This window comes from Mustela nivalis (genome assembly GCF_964662115.1).
Source record: "Mustela nivalis genome assembly, chromosome: 1".
In the NCBI taxonomy this organism is placed as follows: domain Eukaryota; kingdom Metazoa; phylum Chordata; class Mammalia; order Carnivora; family Mustelidae; genus Mustela; species Mustela nivalis.
In genome coordinates, this window is record NC_139020.1 from 78,510,991 (window position 1) to 78,529,711 (window position 18,721).

Sequence of the window (18,721 nt, forward strand, 5' to 3'; positions counted from 1 at the left end):
GGAAAACAGTAAACAGTAACTTAATAAATCTCATATCCAAATAGACTATTCTTACAATTTAGCTTTCTGTGTAATGAATATGTTGTTCAATCTCTCACCAAATAAGCTCAGTCTACATAAGAAAAAAAACTTACTTCAAAGTTAAATTACACTTACTGAAGAGCCTAAAAATGTCATTTTTATTATCATTCCTTCCCTAGCCAATGCTATTAAGAAATGTTACTATGATGGGGCGCCTGGGTGGCTCAGTGAGTTAAGCCTCTGCCTTCAGCTCAGGTCATGATCTCAGGGTCCTGGGATCGAGTCCCACATCGGGCTCTCTGCTCAGCAGGGAGCCTGCTCCCCCACCTCTCTGCCTACTTGTGATCTCTGCCTGTCAAATAAATAAATAAAATCTTAAAAAAAAAGAAAAAAATGTTACTATGTCCACTCTGTCAAATAACATGTTTTGTTTTACCCGTGATCTTCAGGAGCAAACCAGGAGATCTGTGCTTCTGCTTCTTTACCATTCTTTGCCTGGACTGAATGCAGCAGCTGCACAATCTGTTCTTCTCGCCGTTCATCCATGTGTACTACAGCTCTCTATTTTGTGCAAAGCAAAAAGTATCCTGATCAACGTTAGAAAACAAGTGCAAAATTACTTAGTAACAAAAAGGTAAATGTCCAACAAATGTATATTAAATTTAAAATTACCCAACACTTGCCCTCTAGTCCAATTTCACTTCATAAACCTAATGTTAAGATCTTTGCATATATCCTTCTAAACTTTTTCTGCCACATATCTATAAAATTACCTCTAATATGACTGGCAAAAAAAGCACATTTATTTCCCTTACTAAAACTTTGGTTCCTTTATCTTCTACCCTCTCACATACTGATTATTACCAGTTTTCCCTTATTTTAAATTTTCAAAGACACTCACAATTAAAGTTTTTAAAACACAAATGTATTTTGCGGGGGGGGGGGGCTGAGTTGAAAACTGGAATTATTTTGGTTGCAATGAGCATTTTAAAGTTCTTACACTAAAACGATAAATATTTGAGGGAAGCCCTGTAGAGAACAGTGAGTCAGAGCCATTATTTATACAGAAGAAAAGGCTAATAAATGCTAAATCCACACACAAAAAAGGATGAATATATGGAGAAGAAGGCTGACCTGAGACGAATAAAACTGATCAACAGTCATGCAGATAATGCCTGATGCAGGTGGCTATGATGCAGTTGCTTCACAGAATGAGAATAAAACAAACCAAAAAAACACCGCAGAAGATAGAAGTTACACTGCAGACAGTAAGAACAAGAATTTCTAAAACTGCTCTTTTATCGTTGCACATTATAATTAGTTGAATTTAAACCCAGTAGTTAAGACAGGAGAGATTTTTCTTTAAGTATTAAAACAGGAAAGATGATCAAGGTATTAAATGGGAAAAAAAAAAAAAAGCTGCAGAAAATATATGCAGCAGGATCTTATTTCCATTATTATTAAAATAGATCACTGACTTTACATTCTACATTTTTGCAGTATTTCTTCCAGATATATTTCTGACACATGGCAGAGCTACAGTGAAGTTTGCCAAATGGATGAATGACTGAATTTATCTTTTACAATGTGCATGTGTGACTTCTGTGTTAAAACCATTTTTCTCTTTAAAGAAATACACAAAAAGAATACTCTTCAGGGAATTCCAGAAGACTTCTTCAACTTACTAAAGAGTTTACAGATGTAGTGAACAGGGCCATCTGTACTCCAATGTTCATAGCAGCAAGGGCCACAGTCGCTAAACTGTGGAAAGAGCCAAAATGCCCTTCAACAGACTAATGGATAAAGAAGATGTGGTTCATATATATACAATGGAGTATTGTGCCTCCATCAGAAAGGATTAATACCCAACTTTTGTATCAACATGGACAGGACTGGAGGACATTATGCTGAATGAAATTTGTCAAGCAGAGAAAGTCAATTATCATATGGTTTCACTTACTTGTGGAGCTTAAGGAATAACACAGAGGACATTGGATGAAGGAGAGAAGTGAGTTGGGTCAAGTCGGAAGGGGAGATGAACCATGAAAGACGGTGGACTCTGAGAAACAAACTGAGGGTTTTAGTAGGGGGGATGAAAGTTGCGAGGGCATGGTGGCAGGTTTTAAGAAGGGCATGTATTGCATGGAGCACTGGGTGTGGTGCATAAACACTGGATCTTGGAACACTGAAAAAATAAAATTAAATTATGGGGCGCCTGGGTGGCTCAGTGGTTTGGGCTGCTGCCTTTGGCTCGGGTCATGATCTCAGGGTCCTGGGATCGAGCCCCGCATCGGGCTCCCTGCTCCGTCTTTCAAATAAAAAATAAAATAAAATTAAATTAAATTAAATTTTAAAAAAGTTTACAAAAAGCATCATTATCATACAATTAAAAGTCCAATCTAGTAAAACTCTGGTTTTACAAAGGTTTACAAAATTACAGGTTGCAAGAAAATCTGCTTATAGACAGGTACTAAAGCCCCCTCATTTTTTTTTAACCTTACAGCATGAAAATCTTTTTAAATGGTTTCTGTATCAGACTAACTTATCTCTTCTTCATAGCATAGGATACACTCCACTAGGGCTAGGAGTTTGTACCTGGTTTCTCCTAGATTCTGCCCCATGCATCATCTTTTTTTTTTTTTTTTTTAAACCTCTGAGGATTTTAATCTGTAATCATCTGTTATAAAAACAAAAAACAAAACAAAAAAAAACAATAACAACAAACAACAACAACAACAACAACAAAAACCATTACTGTGAGTACACCAGAACCGAAGAGTGGTTCTGGGGACTCCCAACATAAAGGATCATTATTAGAACATTTTCGTCCTATATTTTAAATTCTGTAATGCCTTCAGCACTTGTTAACATTTATTGCTCTGTGTACCTACACCAGACAGCTATTAAGTTAAGCTTTTTTTTTTGGCAGTTAGAATCTACAGTAACGCTTTAATGATTACAGACTACACTGAAAGGAAGCCTCAGGACATAAAGTCATTAGGAAGCAAAGTCACCTTAAGGCCCAAAGGCACTGTTTCTTCCATTCACTTTCAAAATGACAAAGGTAAGATCAAGCATTTTTTAATCTGAGGAACAATTTCTTTCCAACTGAAATTCATGTTATATCACTACTTCAACCAAGCAAAACCTTACATGTTGAAGTTCTTACCTCTACTAGCAGAATAAAAGTTCTCCCTACCTTGCTATACTAAATTTAGGTATTCACAAAAAGGGAGGATGATTAAAAAAATGAAACAGCCCCTGAAAACACAATTTATACTTTCTGGAAGTTATTTTTAACAAGGTTCTTCCCATAGTGTGGTTCCAGAGGCTCTGGGCAGCTGAGAATTTAGGGGTACCAAAATTCCAAACCTGGATCTAGCCTGTTCCCCCCAACCCCACCACCACCGGGTAGGTACATGAACAAGAATATAATCAAATCTCTCTCTTTTAAACAAAAAAATCCTCTTTTGAATTCTTTCTACTCTATCTGCTACTGCCCTTTCTTCCTCCTCTCCACAGGAAAACTGCTTGAAAGTACTCCACTTCATCTCTTCTTCACTAGCCACCCCATGGCCATCTGGCTTTTACCTCCATTGCTCCACAGAAAGGGATCTCATCAAGGTTACCAATGACCTTGTTGCTAAATCCAATAGACATTCTGAGCTCTTATGGAACCTCTCTGTAACATTTGCCACTCTTGACTACTTTTCCTTTTTTATATGCTCTCTGCTTCTTCAACACTGCTCCTGAATTCCAAAACAACACCCATCTTACTTTCCTCTTTGCTGGCTGCTTCTTCCTAGGTAAGAATCTAAGAAACTTCTTACTCCACCCCTTAAATTTTCCTGTTCCAATGATGCACAAGTTAGAAACACTGATACCATTTGGGCGTCTGTTAGGAAAACAGAATCTCTGGCTCCACCCCAGTACATTTTAACAAGGTACCAGTTGATTCCTCGGCACATTCAAGTTTGAAAACAATGGCCTACCGAATATAGGCTTGCACCCATTTCTCATCTTTGGTCACTTCCTACTATCCACAGGACTACAAACTGCCAGTCTAGATTTCTTTAGGCATTAGAATCAGATAACCTTCTACCTCCCCAAAATCCTCGTGCTTTTTTTCCCCATGGATTTTATTTATTTTAGAGCAAGCGAGCATGCACATATATGCACACGGTTGGGGGGACTCAGACTGAGCTCATGACCTGAGCCAAAATCAAGAGTCTGACGCTGGTAGGCACTACCTAGGCACTGCCAAATCCTCACTTTTTGAATTATAACAGAATCAAACTCCATCCTTAAGTTGAGTTCATCAGCTTCCTCCATTAAGCCTGTTCCTTATATAACCATCAACACGTCATTAATACTTGCTTTCCCCTTGCCTCCAGATAAAAGCAGTTTTGAATCTACTTCTTAAATCACTTTTTAAATCACAATTTTTTAAAAAAAGATTTTATTTACTTGACACAGAGAAAGAGATCACAAGTAGGCAGAGAGGCAGGCAGAGAGAGAAGGGGAAGCAGACTCCCTGCTGAGCAGAGAGCCTGATTTGGCTTGATCCCAGGACCCTGAGATCATGACCTGGGCAGAAGGCAGAGACTTAACCCCTGAGCCACCCAGGCACCCTTCTTAAATCACTTTAATCTGTCCCATTTGTTCCATCCCCACTCCGAAATTCCTAATTCAAGCTATCATTTCTCACTTTAGTTACTGCAAAGGCTACAAAACTGGTTCCCTGTCCCAGGATTGCCTCTTTTCAATTCAATTTCTATATTGCTGCCAGAATGAACTTAAACATAAATTCAATCATTTAATTTTTTGCTTCAAATGATTTAATGACTTACAGGAGTTCTTAGGGAAAGTCAATAAATTTCAAGGCCCGCCTTATTTTTCTAGCCCTAGGCTTTTCAAATTGCTGCTTATAAAACTGAAGGATCATAACCAGTATTAATAAAAAAGAAAAACCAAAAAAGGTACCAACAACACACCCAGAGCAATATACAGATAAATTAAGTATTATTTTATGATACGTTTTGTTCAATTATACCTATGTGTGTACTGGGTGCAAATTAACATATATTCCTTTATGTGGGAAGTGGTCAACAAATTTGAAAGCCACTGCTCTACCTTCACCTCATCACACTAAACACCCTACGCCCTATTCTTTCAGTTCCTTGAGTCCTCCTAACCTCTAAATTGTGGCACCTGCTCCTGCCTCTGCCTGAAAATCCCTTTCCAAATCCCCCAACTCCAAACACATACACACTTTGCTATCTTTCAGCTTTCAGCTTAAGGGTTACTTCCTCTGGAAAACCTAGAATCTTCTTAGTTTGAGTTAGGTGACAGTCCATATTCTTATTATAATACTGTAACATTGTACTCTATCCCTCCTGTAACCCCTAACATACCACAATTTCTGTCAGATAGTGACTACCGTCTATTAACATAGTGCTTAAGATAGTGTCTCAGATATTTCAGATACTCAACTAAAAAAAAAAAAAAAAAAAAGTTGAAAGAAAAAGAGCACATTGTTAGAATGCAATAACTTGGTAAACAGGAATTACGTGAAAAGTAATTAAAACTAAGGGAGATGACTGGGAAGCAATCACAAATGGATGAAGGTGGTTCAAAAAAAAAAAAAAGGTAGCATAAACCAATCATTGAAAATGGTCATATTTAGATTGAGAAGATGGAGATGAATTTCAGAGAGAATGGTATGGGACCTGTAATAAAAAACAAAAACAGAAGTGTATTTACAAAAGATGTAATTACATCATACTGGGGACATGGGCTCAGTACACTGAAAGGAAACCTGGTATACTGAAACTATGTTACCAAGATTTCCTGTAAAATATGTTAGGATGCAATGTAAATGTATTCAACTCAGACAGAAGTGATCTGGCTTCCAATCCCAAATTGTGAGCTAGAGAATGAGATGACTTAATTCTTGCTTTTGAAAGCACCATGAGAGGATCTATAAAGGACAGACTTAGTGGAAAGCAGGAGTGGAAGCTATAAAACTCGTTAGGAGGCCAAGAACACTGAACAAGATAGTGGCGTGATTTGTGGGGTAACTGCTGTGGAGACAAGTGGTTGGATTTGGAATATATTAAGAATGCAGAGCAGACAGATGTGCTGAAATGAAAAAAAAAATCAAAGATAAATTCCATTCTTGCCCTGAAACATTTACCAAAATGAAGTTTGGGTAGAGGACAGAACTCCAGAGTTCCCTTCACAATGACCCATCACGCAACTAGCTTTAGATGGAAATAATAATGAACAATTTTTCCTGATTAAACTTTTCACCTGTTTACATCTTATTTTCCCAACATCATTATTTCTTCAGATCCCCATGGCAACATGCATAACACCTTGTGGGAAACAGGGGCTAAATAAAATAAAGAATAACTTTCTAGTTACCACATACATCCTTTTATAGCAATCAGCCTATATTATTCTTCCAGTTTTATGATGACTTAGATAGGCTTCCCTCCATTTAAAAGAAAAGTTTGTTCAATGAACAACTTTGGGCTGATATGTGTGTGTGTGTATTAAAAGAGAAGAAGGTAATAAGGTGTGAAGATAAATGGATAACACTAAAAAACGCTTTGATGAAAAGACAAGGATAAAGGACAAATAAAAAAATAAAATGATTTAGAAACAAAAGCCTAAATAAAGGTTTAATTACACACATTCTTTATCTAATATGAAGGATGTTTTTAAAGAAGTTACTAGGGTGCCTGGGTGGCTCATATGGTTAAGCAACTGCCTTCAGCTCAGGTTATGATCCCGGAGTCCCAGGATCAAGTCCCTCACCGGGCTCCCTGCTTAGCAGTGACTCTCTTCTCTCCTCTTGCCCCCACCTCCAAAATTTAAAAAAAAAAAAAAAAAAAAAAAAAAAAAAAGTAGTTACTAAAAAGATGCCTCAGACTTACAGTAAGAAAACTTGTTTAATAAAAACAAAACACAATTAAAAAAAATTGAAGTTCCCACCAAGTGAACTTTGATGCGTCCCTTATTACAGATCTTCAAGATATAAATCAAATAGGCAATCACAACCTGAAGAGACTAAATCAAATCATTTTTCTGAAATTTCTTGTTTCCAGGATCCTAAGTTTCATTCTCAAAGAGGAGCTGCCAATCAACAGAACTCTCCCCAGCCCAACATAAAAAAAAAGAAAAAAAAAAAAAAAACAAAAAAAACCAGCAAACCTCAAACCTGTAAGTTTATGATCATTTTAATTCTAAAAATGAAAGCTAGACTATTCTTCTGAACGACCTATATTCAGAATAGTGCTTGACAGCTTTTATTCTGCGCAAACCTGTATGTTACAAAGAAGGTCGCTGTTTTCGAGCTCTTCAAGCAAGAGTGGCCATAATTTTTCTAACAGGGTGGCCAAGGATACTATGACACGGACATCCTCATAGAGTTAACTTCGGAAAGGATCTGAACTTACTGTTTGGTTCACCGTTCTCACATCCTTAAAGAAAAATACACATTCACGTTGCATAAATCTACCTGCTGAGCATGGCTAACGAAAAACGACAAAATATCCGCTAACGCAAGCTTTAGCAGAATACCTGTGCACACTTTTCACTTCACAAAGCACATGCACCAGCTAAGAAACAAACAAAAAGCAAGGAAAAGGTTAGGGGCGGCGAAGGGGAAAAAAGTGCCCTGTCTCATCCTTCTCCACTATCAAGTCTCAGATTTACCTCCTGCCTCTCCGCCTCCTTGTTCTTCTGTCCCTGTTTCTTTGCATACCACAAGCCGATTTCGCGGCCTTTCAGGTGCCCAGGATGTCTGCCTCTGCCGCCTCGACCACCACCTCCTCCGCCTCCGCCGCCGCCGCCTCCGGAGCCTCGGTTCCCTCCATGGCCTCCTCCATGGCCCGCCCCATAGCTTCCTCCATAGCCCCCGCCGGAGTTGCGGGGCCCACCATCCCGGCCCCAGTTCTGATGGTAATCATAGCTCATTGTCCCAGCTGACTACAACTCGTGAGAACCCGCAACCGCTAGAAATGGCGCCCGGGCCCGGAAGCGGGTGCACATCCACTTCCGTTTTGCTTCCGGCGCCCAGCGCGAGAGGGAGGGCCGTTTGAGCGTCACAGCAGCTGCTTCCGGTGACGTCGCAGGCGGCGCCGTCGGTGGTCCGGAAAGTGGCTCAGGTGAAGTCCTCTTTGACGTGTCTTCTGTTGTCTACCTTTGTACCTGTGGACGGAGAGCGAGCAAAGCCTCGCAGGTTTCCTTTACCTACGCCCAACATGTGAGGCAATGGGTTTTGGTTTTTACTTTCTTATTACCCGTAGTGGAATCCGAAGTTTGCTTCCAGTTAGGGTCTGGAAAATAGCCATCTATTGACACAATAAAAGAACCTGAGGATGGAGGCATTTTCCCCTAAAAGTCTCAAAAGAAATGAGTTCATTTTTTTTTTTTTTGTAGCTGCGTCTTGAAAATAGCTTCACACCTGTTTCAAATAAGTACAAACTTTCCCTTCCTCTCTTAAAGGATTATCATTATTTATTGCCTTTATCCAACAGCATAACAAGGAGCATGGCTGGCAAAAATTTAAAAAATGCTCTTAGACGGGGCACCTGGATGGCTCAGTGGGTTAAAGCCTCTGCCTTTGGCTCAGGTCATGATCCTGGGGTCCTGGAATCAAGCCCCCGCATCCTCTCTCTGCTCAGCAGGGAGCCTGCTTCCTTCTCTCTCTCTGCCTATTCTGTCAAATAAATAAAATCTTTTAAAAAAATGCTCTTAGGCAATTTAAACAAAGGCAGTTGAAGAATCCTATATGTTCATGTGAAGCCATTTATTGTTGATTGACCAAGCCACTTAGGGTTTAGCAAAGCTGTTTTTGAATAAATCAAATGACTGGGCCACACAGGCCTGGATGTCACCAGAGGACCTCCAGTTCATTATATATTTTAACTGATTTAAACGTGCTGGCATCAGCTTTCATTTGCTTACAGTCTTGGAAAGGCAAAAGAAATTACTGTGCAATGAGGTCCAGACTACACCTCTGGGGCATAAAAATTATTTTGAGCAAAGGCATTTGAGTTTCTGAAATATTTCAACTGCCTAAAAGCAGAGCCTCCCAAAGGAGTTCAAAAGAACTCAATTGTCATAAATCCCTTCCCCTGGGAGAGAAACTGACAAAATTGAGTCATTACTGGAGACTAGAAATCAGCATCACTCCTAAGCAGGAATTGTCACAAGACTATTATATATTCCGTTTGTTCTCATAAGAGTCCATTTTTTCCTTCCTGAAGTTGCTTTCCCATGGGTATCTTTTGCCTCCTCCCCTTCCCCTATTAAGATAGTATATAAGCCCCAAGTTCTAAACTTCTCCTTGAATTACATTTTTATATGTAGTCCCACCCATTTGTGATTAAATCTGTCTCTTCTCTTGCTAATCTTTCATTCTTTTAATTTTCAGAACCCCAGGATAAACCTAAGAGAGTAGAGGAAAAGATTTTCTTTCCCAGCAGGCATTAGATGTTACAGAAAAATAATTTAATTTTAGAGTCAGGTAAGTCCTTTCTAAAGAATGAGAGGTTAAGCAGTGACTTTTGAGATAAGTAGACTTTAGCCAGACTAATGGGGAGTAGAGAGATTGTTACAGGTGGAGGAAACAATATGCATGAAGAGAGATGATAAAATGTTGGAGAGTGAGCCACCTGCGTGGCTCAGTTGGTTAAGCATATGTTTTCAGTTCAGGTCATGATCTCAGGATCCTAGGATCTAATCCCATGTTCGGCTCCCTACTCAGCAGAGAGTCTGCTTCTCCCTCTTCTGTTTGTACCCCTGTTTGTGTTCTCTCTCTCTCACTCTTGCTCTCTCTCTCAAATAAATAAAATCTTTAAAATATATATATGGAGAGTGAGAAAGGTCTAACCCTTAAACTTTAAGATTGTTGGAGAAGACCAAAAAGGTAGAAAAGAGCGTAATCATGGAGGACCTTCTATACCACATAGAGAACAATATTAAACTTTAAGGAGAGTGGTTATTTTTGGCTGCTTTGAAGAAAAAGGAAAGGAGGAGGCAAGAATGGATAAGCAGAGGCTAGTTAAAAGGCTATGATTTAGGGGAGGCAAGATGAAATATGAAAAGGACTAGAATTAAGAGATATTAGGAGATTAAAAAAATCTCAGATTTGATGATTCACTGGATGTGGGCAATTAGAGGAAAGGGTCAGATAACTCTTGAGATTAAGATTTGAATGACTGCCAAATAAAGAGATACCGTATCCTGAGATGAAAAATACAGGATGAGGAGGTTTTGTTTTTTGTTTTTTGTTTTTGAATGGGGGAACAGTTGAGTTAATGCATTTAAATAATACATGTGGAGGTGCCTGGGTGGCTCAGCTAAGGATCTTCCTACAGCTCAGGTCATGATCCCAGAATCTTGGGATCAAGCCCCACGTCGGGCTCTCTGCTCAGTAGGGAGTCTGCTCCTCCCTCAGCCCCTTACCCAGCTTTTCTTCTCTCTCTCTCTCTCTCTCTCTTTTTCCTTCGTGCATGCACTCTCTAATAAATAAATAAAATCTTGAAAAATTTTTATATAATACATGTGGAATTTGAAGAACCCATGAAACATACAAATTGAGATGTCTAAAAACTGGTTGGTTACATGAGTTAAAAACAGAGAGCAGACTGAGATACATTTTGGTAGTCCTTGGCAAATATGGTTAAGATTAAAGAATGAATAGTTTTAATAAATGTATTGGAATTTATTGGACATACCTGCAATGACAAGTATGTGAATTTTCAGTGGGTGAGATTGGGTAGGCGTACTGGGGATCGTTGGGGCAAAATATGAAGGAAATAGTGTGGATTTTTGTTAGCTAAGAGAGTTTATGAACTGAATGGATCTCCTCAAAATTTATATGTTGAAGACTTAACCCCCAGGTTAGCTGCATTTGGAGATGGGGCCTCTAAGGAAACAGTTAAATGAGGTCATGAAGTTGGGGCTCTAATCTTATAGGATTAGTGTCCTTATAAGAAAAGATAACAAAGAGCTCATTCTCTCTCCTAAGAAGAAAGGCTATGCATGGTCAAAGACATCGCCAAGCTAGGAATGGTGCTCTCACCAGGAAACAAATCTGTCAGCACCTTGATCTTGGACTTCCCAGCTTCCAGAACTTTAAAAAAATAAATTTCTGTTGTTTAAGCTGGAATAATACCATAAATGTATGGTACTTATTTGTTAATAAATAGCATTTATTTATTAAACCAATAAAGTGGTTTAATAGCACTGAAACCAGTGGTGTTTTACTGAGGCAGCCTGAACAGAATAATAGAGTAATAAGACCAACAGGGAGTAAGTGGGGAAGAAAACTAGCATTTATTTGTTGCCTAGCATTTGATAAGTATTTGGCTAGGTGGTTCACATTTGTGGTCAGCAGACTAATGACCCCCATAGATCCACATCCTTTCCCTAGAACTGTCACTATGTTAAATTGCATGGCCAAGGGAAATTAGGTTGCTAATCAGCTGACCTAAAAGTGTGGAGGTTATCCTAGATTATCTAGATGAGCTCTATATAATTAAAAATGTCCTTCAAAGTAGAAGAATTTCATAGTACTATGAAATTCTCTTCATTACTATGAATTTCATGGTAATGGATATGAGGACTCAAGCAACTGCTACTAGCTTTGGAGATGGAAGAAGAGGGCCACAAGCCATAGAATGTAGGCAACATCTAGAGCTGGAGAAGGAAATGTATTCTCCCTTCGTGCCTCCAGACAGGAACACACCCTACCTACCCCTAGATTTTAGCTTACTGAGGACCCTTACTAAGCGTCTAAACTATAGAATCATAGGGTACTACATTTGTGTTAATTAAGACTGAGTTTCTGGTAATTTGTTATGGCAACAGTGGAAAAGTAATATAATATTCCATATTTCACATAATCCTTAAATCCTAATCTCTGGGGTTGTCACCCCAGAGAGAGGTAGTATTATCTCTGTTTCCTGCTAAATTCTATTATTTCTTTTCACCTCATGTTTATTAATCCTAAATGGAATCTTTGTTATCAACTTAAAATTACTAATTTATCCTGACTCCTTTTTTTTTTTTTAAGATTTCTTAAAAATATATTTTATAAGGTATTATTTATTTATTTATTTGACACAGAAAGAGAGAGAGAGAGAGAGAGATCACAAGTAAGCAGAGAGGCAGGCAGAGGGGAATGCAGACTCCCTGTTGAGCAGTGAGCCTGATGCAGGGCTCGATCCCAGGACTCTGAGATCCCAGGATCCTGAGATTATGACCTGAGCCAAAGGCAGAGGTTTAACCCACTGAGCCACCCAGGTGCCCCTTTTCCTGGCTTCTTTAGCATGAAGTAATATGGTATTGCTTGAGGCTATTGCTTTAGGCAGACACTTTAGAGCAAATGTCACTGTAGTAAAAATCTGCCCCAAAGGAAGGTTTTTAAGGAAAGACCACAAAGGTATTAGTGAGAAGAAAAGTAGCAGTTGATACTTGGGGTTTTGTTTTGTTTTCCTGCTTTGCTTGAAATCTGCAAGAATTCCTAGGTTACCTAATGCCCGAAAACAAAAGGAGTGACTGGCTCATTATAGTTGCCATTGTTACTCTTGCTGATGCTCTGCTTTGTCTTGTACTCTGGGCAGGCTAGAAAGAGGTCTTTCTTAAATGTGCTCTCTACTGATCATGAGCTTTGATATTTTTACAGACTTCTTGTGTTGTATCACAGACACATCTGCTGCTATTCATAGGACAACTAGAAGTAGGAAAAAGGATGCTAATACTGCAAGTGATATTTATTGAGTGCTTATTATATGTTAGGTACTATGAATAGGCATATTTTCCCCTATTTTATTATGGTTAGGGTAAGAAAGTCAAGAAATGGAAGGACTAAAAAGAATGAGACCTCCCCAAGGCAAGGATCCCACTGTCATTGATATATTTTATGAGGAATAATGTAGTCTTATGAAAGTTAAAAAACTAAGTGTCTGTAGCAGTATTTATTCCTCCTTGCTTTAAAAATTTCCATTTTCAGTCCCTGAAACTTCATTTATCTATTTATCAGAGACACTTTTCTAATACTAAATCAACATATTTTTAGTCCTCGCCCCTATAAGTCATGTTCCCTAGTAGACATTTCACAATTATAACTCCAGAGAGGGGAGACTGTGAAATCTGCCTTAAGAAAGATGACATAAGGTAATGAAAACCCCTGATACCTAGGAAGTAAAAAAAAAGAAGGAAGTCTTACATTATAAGAGAATATGGGTGAAGGCGGAAGGGAGGGGAAGATGAGTTTAAATTTTGACCTCCCTCCTTCATCTCAGCTTTCAACATATTTTCTGCTTACCACTTTGAAAGTACACCATATTTTGAATATTTTTTAAATCTCTGGTTATAGTTTTTAGTATATCCAGTGTGCTAAAGAGAAAATTATTCCCCTGGAATTCTGGGAGATTTTATTTTTTCTTTTCTTTTTTTAAGATTTTATTTATTTGTCTCAGAGGGAGAGAGCTAGCGAGCTAGCACACAAACAGGCAGAGGCAGAGAGAGAAGCAGGCTTCCTGCCAAGCAAGGAGCCCGATTCGGGACTCGATCCCAGGACCCTGGGATCATGACCTGAGCTGAAAGCAGCAGCTTAACCCACTGAGCCACCTAGGTGTCCTGAGATTTTTTACTTTTTCATTATCTCAAATTGATCTGTCCTCCTTTATGCCAATTTTGTCAGCTCCTATCACCAGTTTCCTTGCTTCTCTGACTTCTATGGAATTTACCTTTTTTTACTTTACTTTTAGATGAGTCAGGATTTTGTCCTGGTCTTCATTCTAAAATTAGTAAACACTCCCTGGGGCTAATAATACATTATATGTTTATAAGAAAACAAAAAAAAATATTAAATAAAATTGGTAAAACCTGAAGTGTCTTGATCTAAGAACACCAAACCTGTGTTCTACCTAGATCCATCAAGTATTCTTCTTGAACAAAGAAGAGAATCATATCTTCATCATAGTAGGGTTTTCATAGAAGTAGGGTTTCAGAGAAGTTGCAGATTCTTAACCTTCATTTAGTATTTAAAAATTTAATAAATAATGGTATGACTAAAAGATTTTACAGATAATCTTATCTGCTTGGGCTCTCTTCATCCCTAATCTTTCTAACATCCACTCAAGAATTACAGAGCTCTGGAGAGTTCAAGTGTAGTTCAAACAGTGGTAGAGTTAGAATCAGAATAGAGGTTGAAACTAAGCCTTCTGATTCCTAGCCCAAGGCTCTTTCCACTGTACAGCCAAGATAGTTACACACTTGAAAGGTTATAGATTGTGGATATGTCAGGAATCGTCTCTATAGAAAATAGATGGGTGTCTGCCTTCAGCTCAGGTCATGATCCCAGTGTCCTGGGATTGAGTTCGACATCACACTGGGCTCCCTGTTCAGCGGGGAGCCTGCTTCTCCCTCTCCAGCTCACCAATGCTTGTGTTCTCTCTCTTGCTATCTCTGTCAAATAAATAAGTAAAATCTTTGAAAAATGTATATTAAAAAAAAGAAAACAGGGGTGCCTGGGTGGCTCAGTGGGTTAAGTCTCTGCCTTCGGCTCAGGTCATGATCTCAGGGTCCTGGGATAGAGCCCTGCATTGGGCTCTCTGCTCAGCGGGGAGCCTGTTTTCCCTCTCCCCCTCTGCCTACTTCTCTTTCACTTTCTCTCTCTGTCAAATAAATAAATAAAATCTTAAAAAAAAAAGAAAACAGGTAACAATCTTAAAATAAGGTATTTCAGAGAACATTTGTATATATACGTGTTATAAGTATGTATACAAGTACAAAAAATCTTTTAAAGGAACTATAAAAGATTTCATTAAGCTGGAATTAGTAGCAACAGAGATATTATTATTTCTAGGCCTAAGGTGAATGAAGAAAGGGAATGAGTACCGGCATCCTGGAAGAAAATGTCATAGGGTCAATTTCTGTAAGAAGCAGTGACTGCTGATAAAAGGTAAGATCCAGTTCAAGGTGAAGAGGAATAAATTTCCTCACCTCACTCTCTTCCTTGTCTCTGATCTCTTGCTGGAAGTCCCCATTGTCCAAACCCAGAGAGCATTTGCTTCTGTCTGTTTACATGGTTGGTGCAAGTCAATCTCTTGGTGCAAGAGAGTAGGATGGAGAAGAGTAGAGAAATTTGCAGGAGAAAAGTTAACATAACCAGTGCTCTGGTTCAGAGCATACTCTGATGCTTTTAGTTACAGTGAACTGTAAATATTTCAATAAAAGGTAAAGATCAATCAGAGAATTTTTCTGTCCCTTTATTCTTTTTCAAATGCAGATATTATCTGTGTCAGCGTCCTCTTTGAATTTAATTGTCCAAGCATTCAGTGGCTCCAGAGGTACTGCTTTCTTTGTGATTTGGTACTTTACAGTTAGCAGTAGGAGTGGGGTGTCCTCACCTTTAAGTTAAGCTTCTGAAGGCATGACATACTTGTCCCCCTTTTATTACCTTCTTTCAGGGTAAGTCTTGATGACATCGAAGCATAATTTTCTTATTTCACGCAAAATACAGAAAGAGAGTATTTTTAAAGTTCTCTAATAGAAATATGAAAAGTAAATGAAGGACTTTTAGCAGGAAATGTATAGGCATTACCTAGTTTCCTTTTTACTTACTATAGGCATCCTTTGTTTGGGGGGGAAAAACATACAGATTAGGTGCAACTTGCTTTACAACTATAGAGTGATTGTGTAGCTTATTGTCCAATTCTATAAAAGTTAAAGAGAATGCTATTAATTTTTATGCCAGGAAAACAATTGTAAATTGGGACCAGCTCAGGCAAACCAGACATTTTGTCATCGTTAACTATGAATTATTGTCACTGTCTGCTAATTCCATCTGTTTCTCATGAAAGGAAAAAGAAGGAAAAAAAATGGATGCCAGGATCCATGTTAAAGATCTTCTTGAGCATCTTGCATAACATACTTTCCCTTGAAAACTACATAATCTCAATAAATTAGTGGATTTTTCTCTGTCTACTGTAAACAGATAATCTGGGAGTTCAGGGGAAAAATATTATGAATGAGTCCTGAGGGAAAAAAAATTTAACAATGAATTTTCATCTAAATAATGAAAATACAAAGTCTTAAGTCTTCTATGAAGCAAGTAGATATGGATCTTTACTCCTGTAACCAGGGGACCATGGATTTGTCCAAACCCTAGTATTTTTTGATCCTCACATTTTAAAGCTTCTGGGAATTGTATTTCTGCTGAGTGGCAGAAATAAAATTTGCTTCAGAGATTGATTTTTTTTTCTTTTTTTCTGGACTAGTTACTCAGTGAGACTATGCATATGTGAAGGTAAAGATTTTCCTCTAATAAAGTGTTTCAAGATGAAATGAATCCAGGAATCTAAACTGTTCTACATAATATTGCAAAATATCGTCATTGTAGTCATTTTGTATTGGGATTTTGACTGTCCAATGCCAAGTCCCTGCTTATTCTCAAAAAAACCCACAAAACATGTGTTTTTGTATATGTGAATGTTTGCACGTGTGTTCTTTATGTATTTTGAAGTTGAGATCTCAAGTCTGTAGGAAAGACATATAAATATGATTTTCTTTGTATTGTAGCTGAAGAAGAGATCATATAAACAAATTGACCTAGGTTTGGAGCAGTACAGTCTGGTCTAGACTCAAGGCCAAATAACTCAAACTTGGGAAAATGTACCATTCTTGGATTATGGTATGCAGTATCTCTGCATCTCATGATACCAGGGAGGGGGCACTATTTATGTTCTATTATAGTATGGTATATTATTGTCTAGTTAGGGTCATAGCATGTGGCAGAGACCGGTTGCTAGCTGTTCACCAAATTTAGGTGTGTTCTTCCTGTGCGCACGGATAAATATATATATTTGTCTCTTTTGAAGTTGAGGATGACTGTATACTGAGATGTCTCCAATAGAGCAGAATCTGCAGTGGCTGAGCCTCTGTTCTTCCAGGCCATCCCTGAAACAGTCCTTGCGGGATCCTCCTTGCCCTTTCTCCTCCTACCAGCTTAATACAGATGAACATAATGATCATAAAAATTGAAAAGGTGGACCTGCGGGATGTAAAGAGCCTAGACTCCTAAACCATGTCTTAGAGGAGAAAGCTTCAACTGGTTAGGAACATTCATTTAACTGCTGCTGCTTTTCTTCAACTTTGTCCTCCAAATCTTGCACAAATACCTCTCTCTGGCAGATGCTAAACCTGAAACTCACTGGCAAGAAAGAATGGAAAATAAACTTTTCAGGCTTCTAATCTCTGTGATAGATGAAAGACAGTAGAAACACTGGGATTTTCCAAGGTGTTAACAGAAAATAGATTGCCATAGGTAATTTTTTCCCTCAATTTACAGGCTCCATAAAAAAAACATTTAAGAAGTGAGTAATTTATTTAGTAACCAAGGAAATTCTTCCTATTTATTGAATTAGAATACAATACCATCACCATCTCCACTGCTATCACCCTAATCCTAGCAAATATCACCTCTAACTCAGACTACTAAAATAGCCTCCTGTTTCTTCTGTAATCATATTGTACTTTCATGGTCATTTCCCTTGACAACAATAGACAGTGATTTTATATTCAAACATGTCATTCCTTTGCTTAGAACTCTCAATGACTTCCTTTAAATCAAATTTAAAATTAGATTCACAGTCCATACCTGATCTTTAAGGCAGTAATGATATGTCTCTCCCTGCCCTTATCTGTCTTTATTTCCAGTTGCTTTTTCCTCTTTCTCACTTATCTGCATTTGCATTGACCTCCTCCATGGTTTCACAAAATACAAAAGGCATACTCCCAGTTCTGGGAATATGATGTTCCCTTTGCTAGAACTATGATTTCCCTAGATATATTTATCACTTTATTTGATTGATAAAATATTACCTTATCACTGAAGTCTTTCCTAACCAAAATATTTGGAAAACTAACTCCTTCCATCATTGTCCTCTTATTTTCATTTTTTTCTTATCATTTTTATTATCTCCAGTACCTACTTTCTGTCAATACATTTAACATTACTTGAGATACATACATTTATACATGTATGGTATATAAATGTATAGTGTGGACCTTAACCCATCCTAAAAGAGCTCTCCCACCTCTTGGGGAGGTTGCCTTTAAGACCCTGAAGCATGTTGCTTTATAAGAGTGACTTTGTCTGGGGCCGTGGATCAGCCAAATAGTAACAGTGTGATTTAAGGTAGAAGCTTTGTGTCATTCTTTATAAACCTGACTTCTTTAGGAGCTGGAAATCAGTCATTTGAGCAGTGAACCATGCTTACCCCTACTCCTACCATGATGGAGTCCCAACAAAGAACTTGAACACCAAGATTCAAATGAGCTTCCCTTCTTGGCAGTAATCTTTGTATGTTGTCTTACATTGATATCTGGGAAAGTGATGCTGTCCTTGACTCCATGGAGAGCAGACAACAGAAGGTCCACATTCAGACTTTTTCTGGATTCTGTTGTATATTCTTCTTCTTTTAGCTGATTTTAGTTTATATCGTGTACTATAACTGTGAGAATACAGATTTCATATGAGTTCTGTGGATCCTTCTAGGAAATTATGGAAACTGATAGTGGTTTTGGGGATATACTAAACTTGCACCGGGTATCAGGAGTGAGGAAAGTCTTGTGTGGATTGTGTTCTCTAAATTTGCAGTAGGTTCAAACTCAT

The 18,721-nt window shown here is 38.2% G+C and overlaps 1 protein-coding gene and 1 long non-coding RNA gene across 7 annotated transcripts in view; one reads left to right on the forward strand and one right to left on the reverse strand.

Annotated features, from left to right (window-relative positions):
• DHX36 (DEAH-box helicase 36) overlaps window positions 1-8,110 on the reverse strand; it is a 52,745-nt gene extending 44,635 nt beyond the window's left edge. Inside the window, exons 1-2 of the mRNA XM_082744299.1 lie at window positions 7,744-8,110; window positions 458-582 (exon numbers count right to left, since the gene is read on the reverse strand). Coding sequence (XP_082600425.1) covers window positions 458-582; window positions 7,744-8,004 — 386 coding nt within the window. The 5' untranslated portion in view covers window positions 8,005-8,110. The remainder of the gene's footprint in view (window positions 1-457; window positions 583-7,743) is intronic.
• Window positions 8,111-8,152: 42 nt separating this feature from the next.
• Window positions 8,153-18,721, forward strand: part of LOC309871013 — a 192,067-nt gene continuing 181,498 nt past the window's right edge. For 3 of the 6 annotated variants that reach the window (XR_014314943.1, XR_014314944.1, XR_014314945.1), the window contains exons 1-2: window positions 8,158-8,195; window positions 14,912-15,007. This is a non-coding gene — a long non-coding RNA (uncharacterized lncRNA). Of the gene's footprint in view, window positions 8,294-9,466; window positions 9,560-14,911; window positions 15,008-18,721 lie in introns of all 6 variants that reach the window. The other 3 variants (XR_014314947.1, XR_014314942.1, XR_014314946.1) reach the window with 3 other exon arrangements.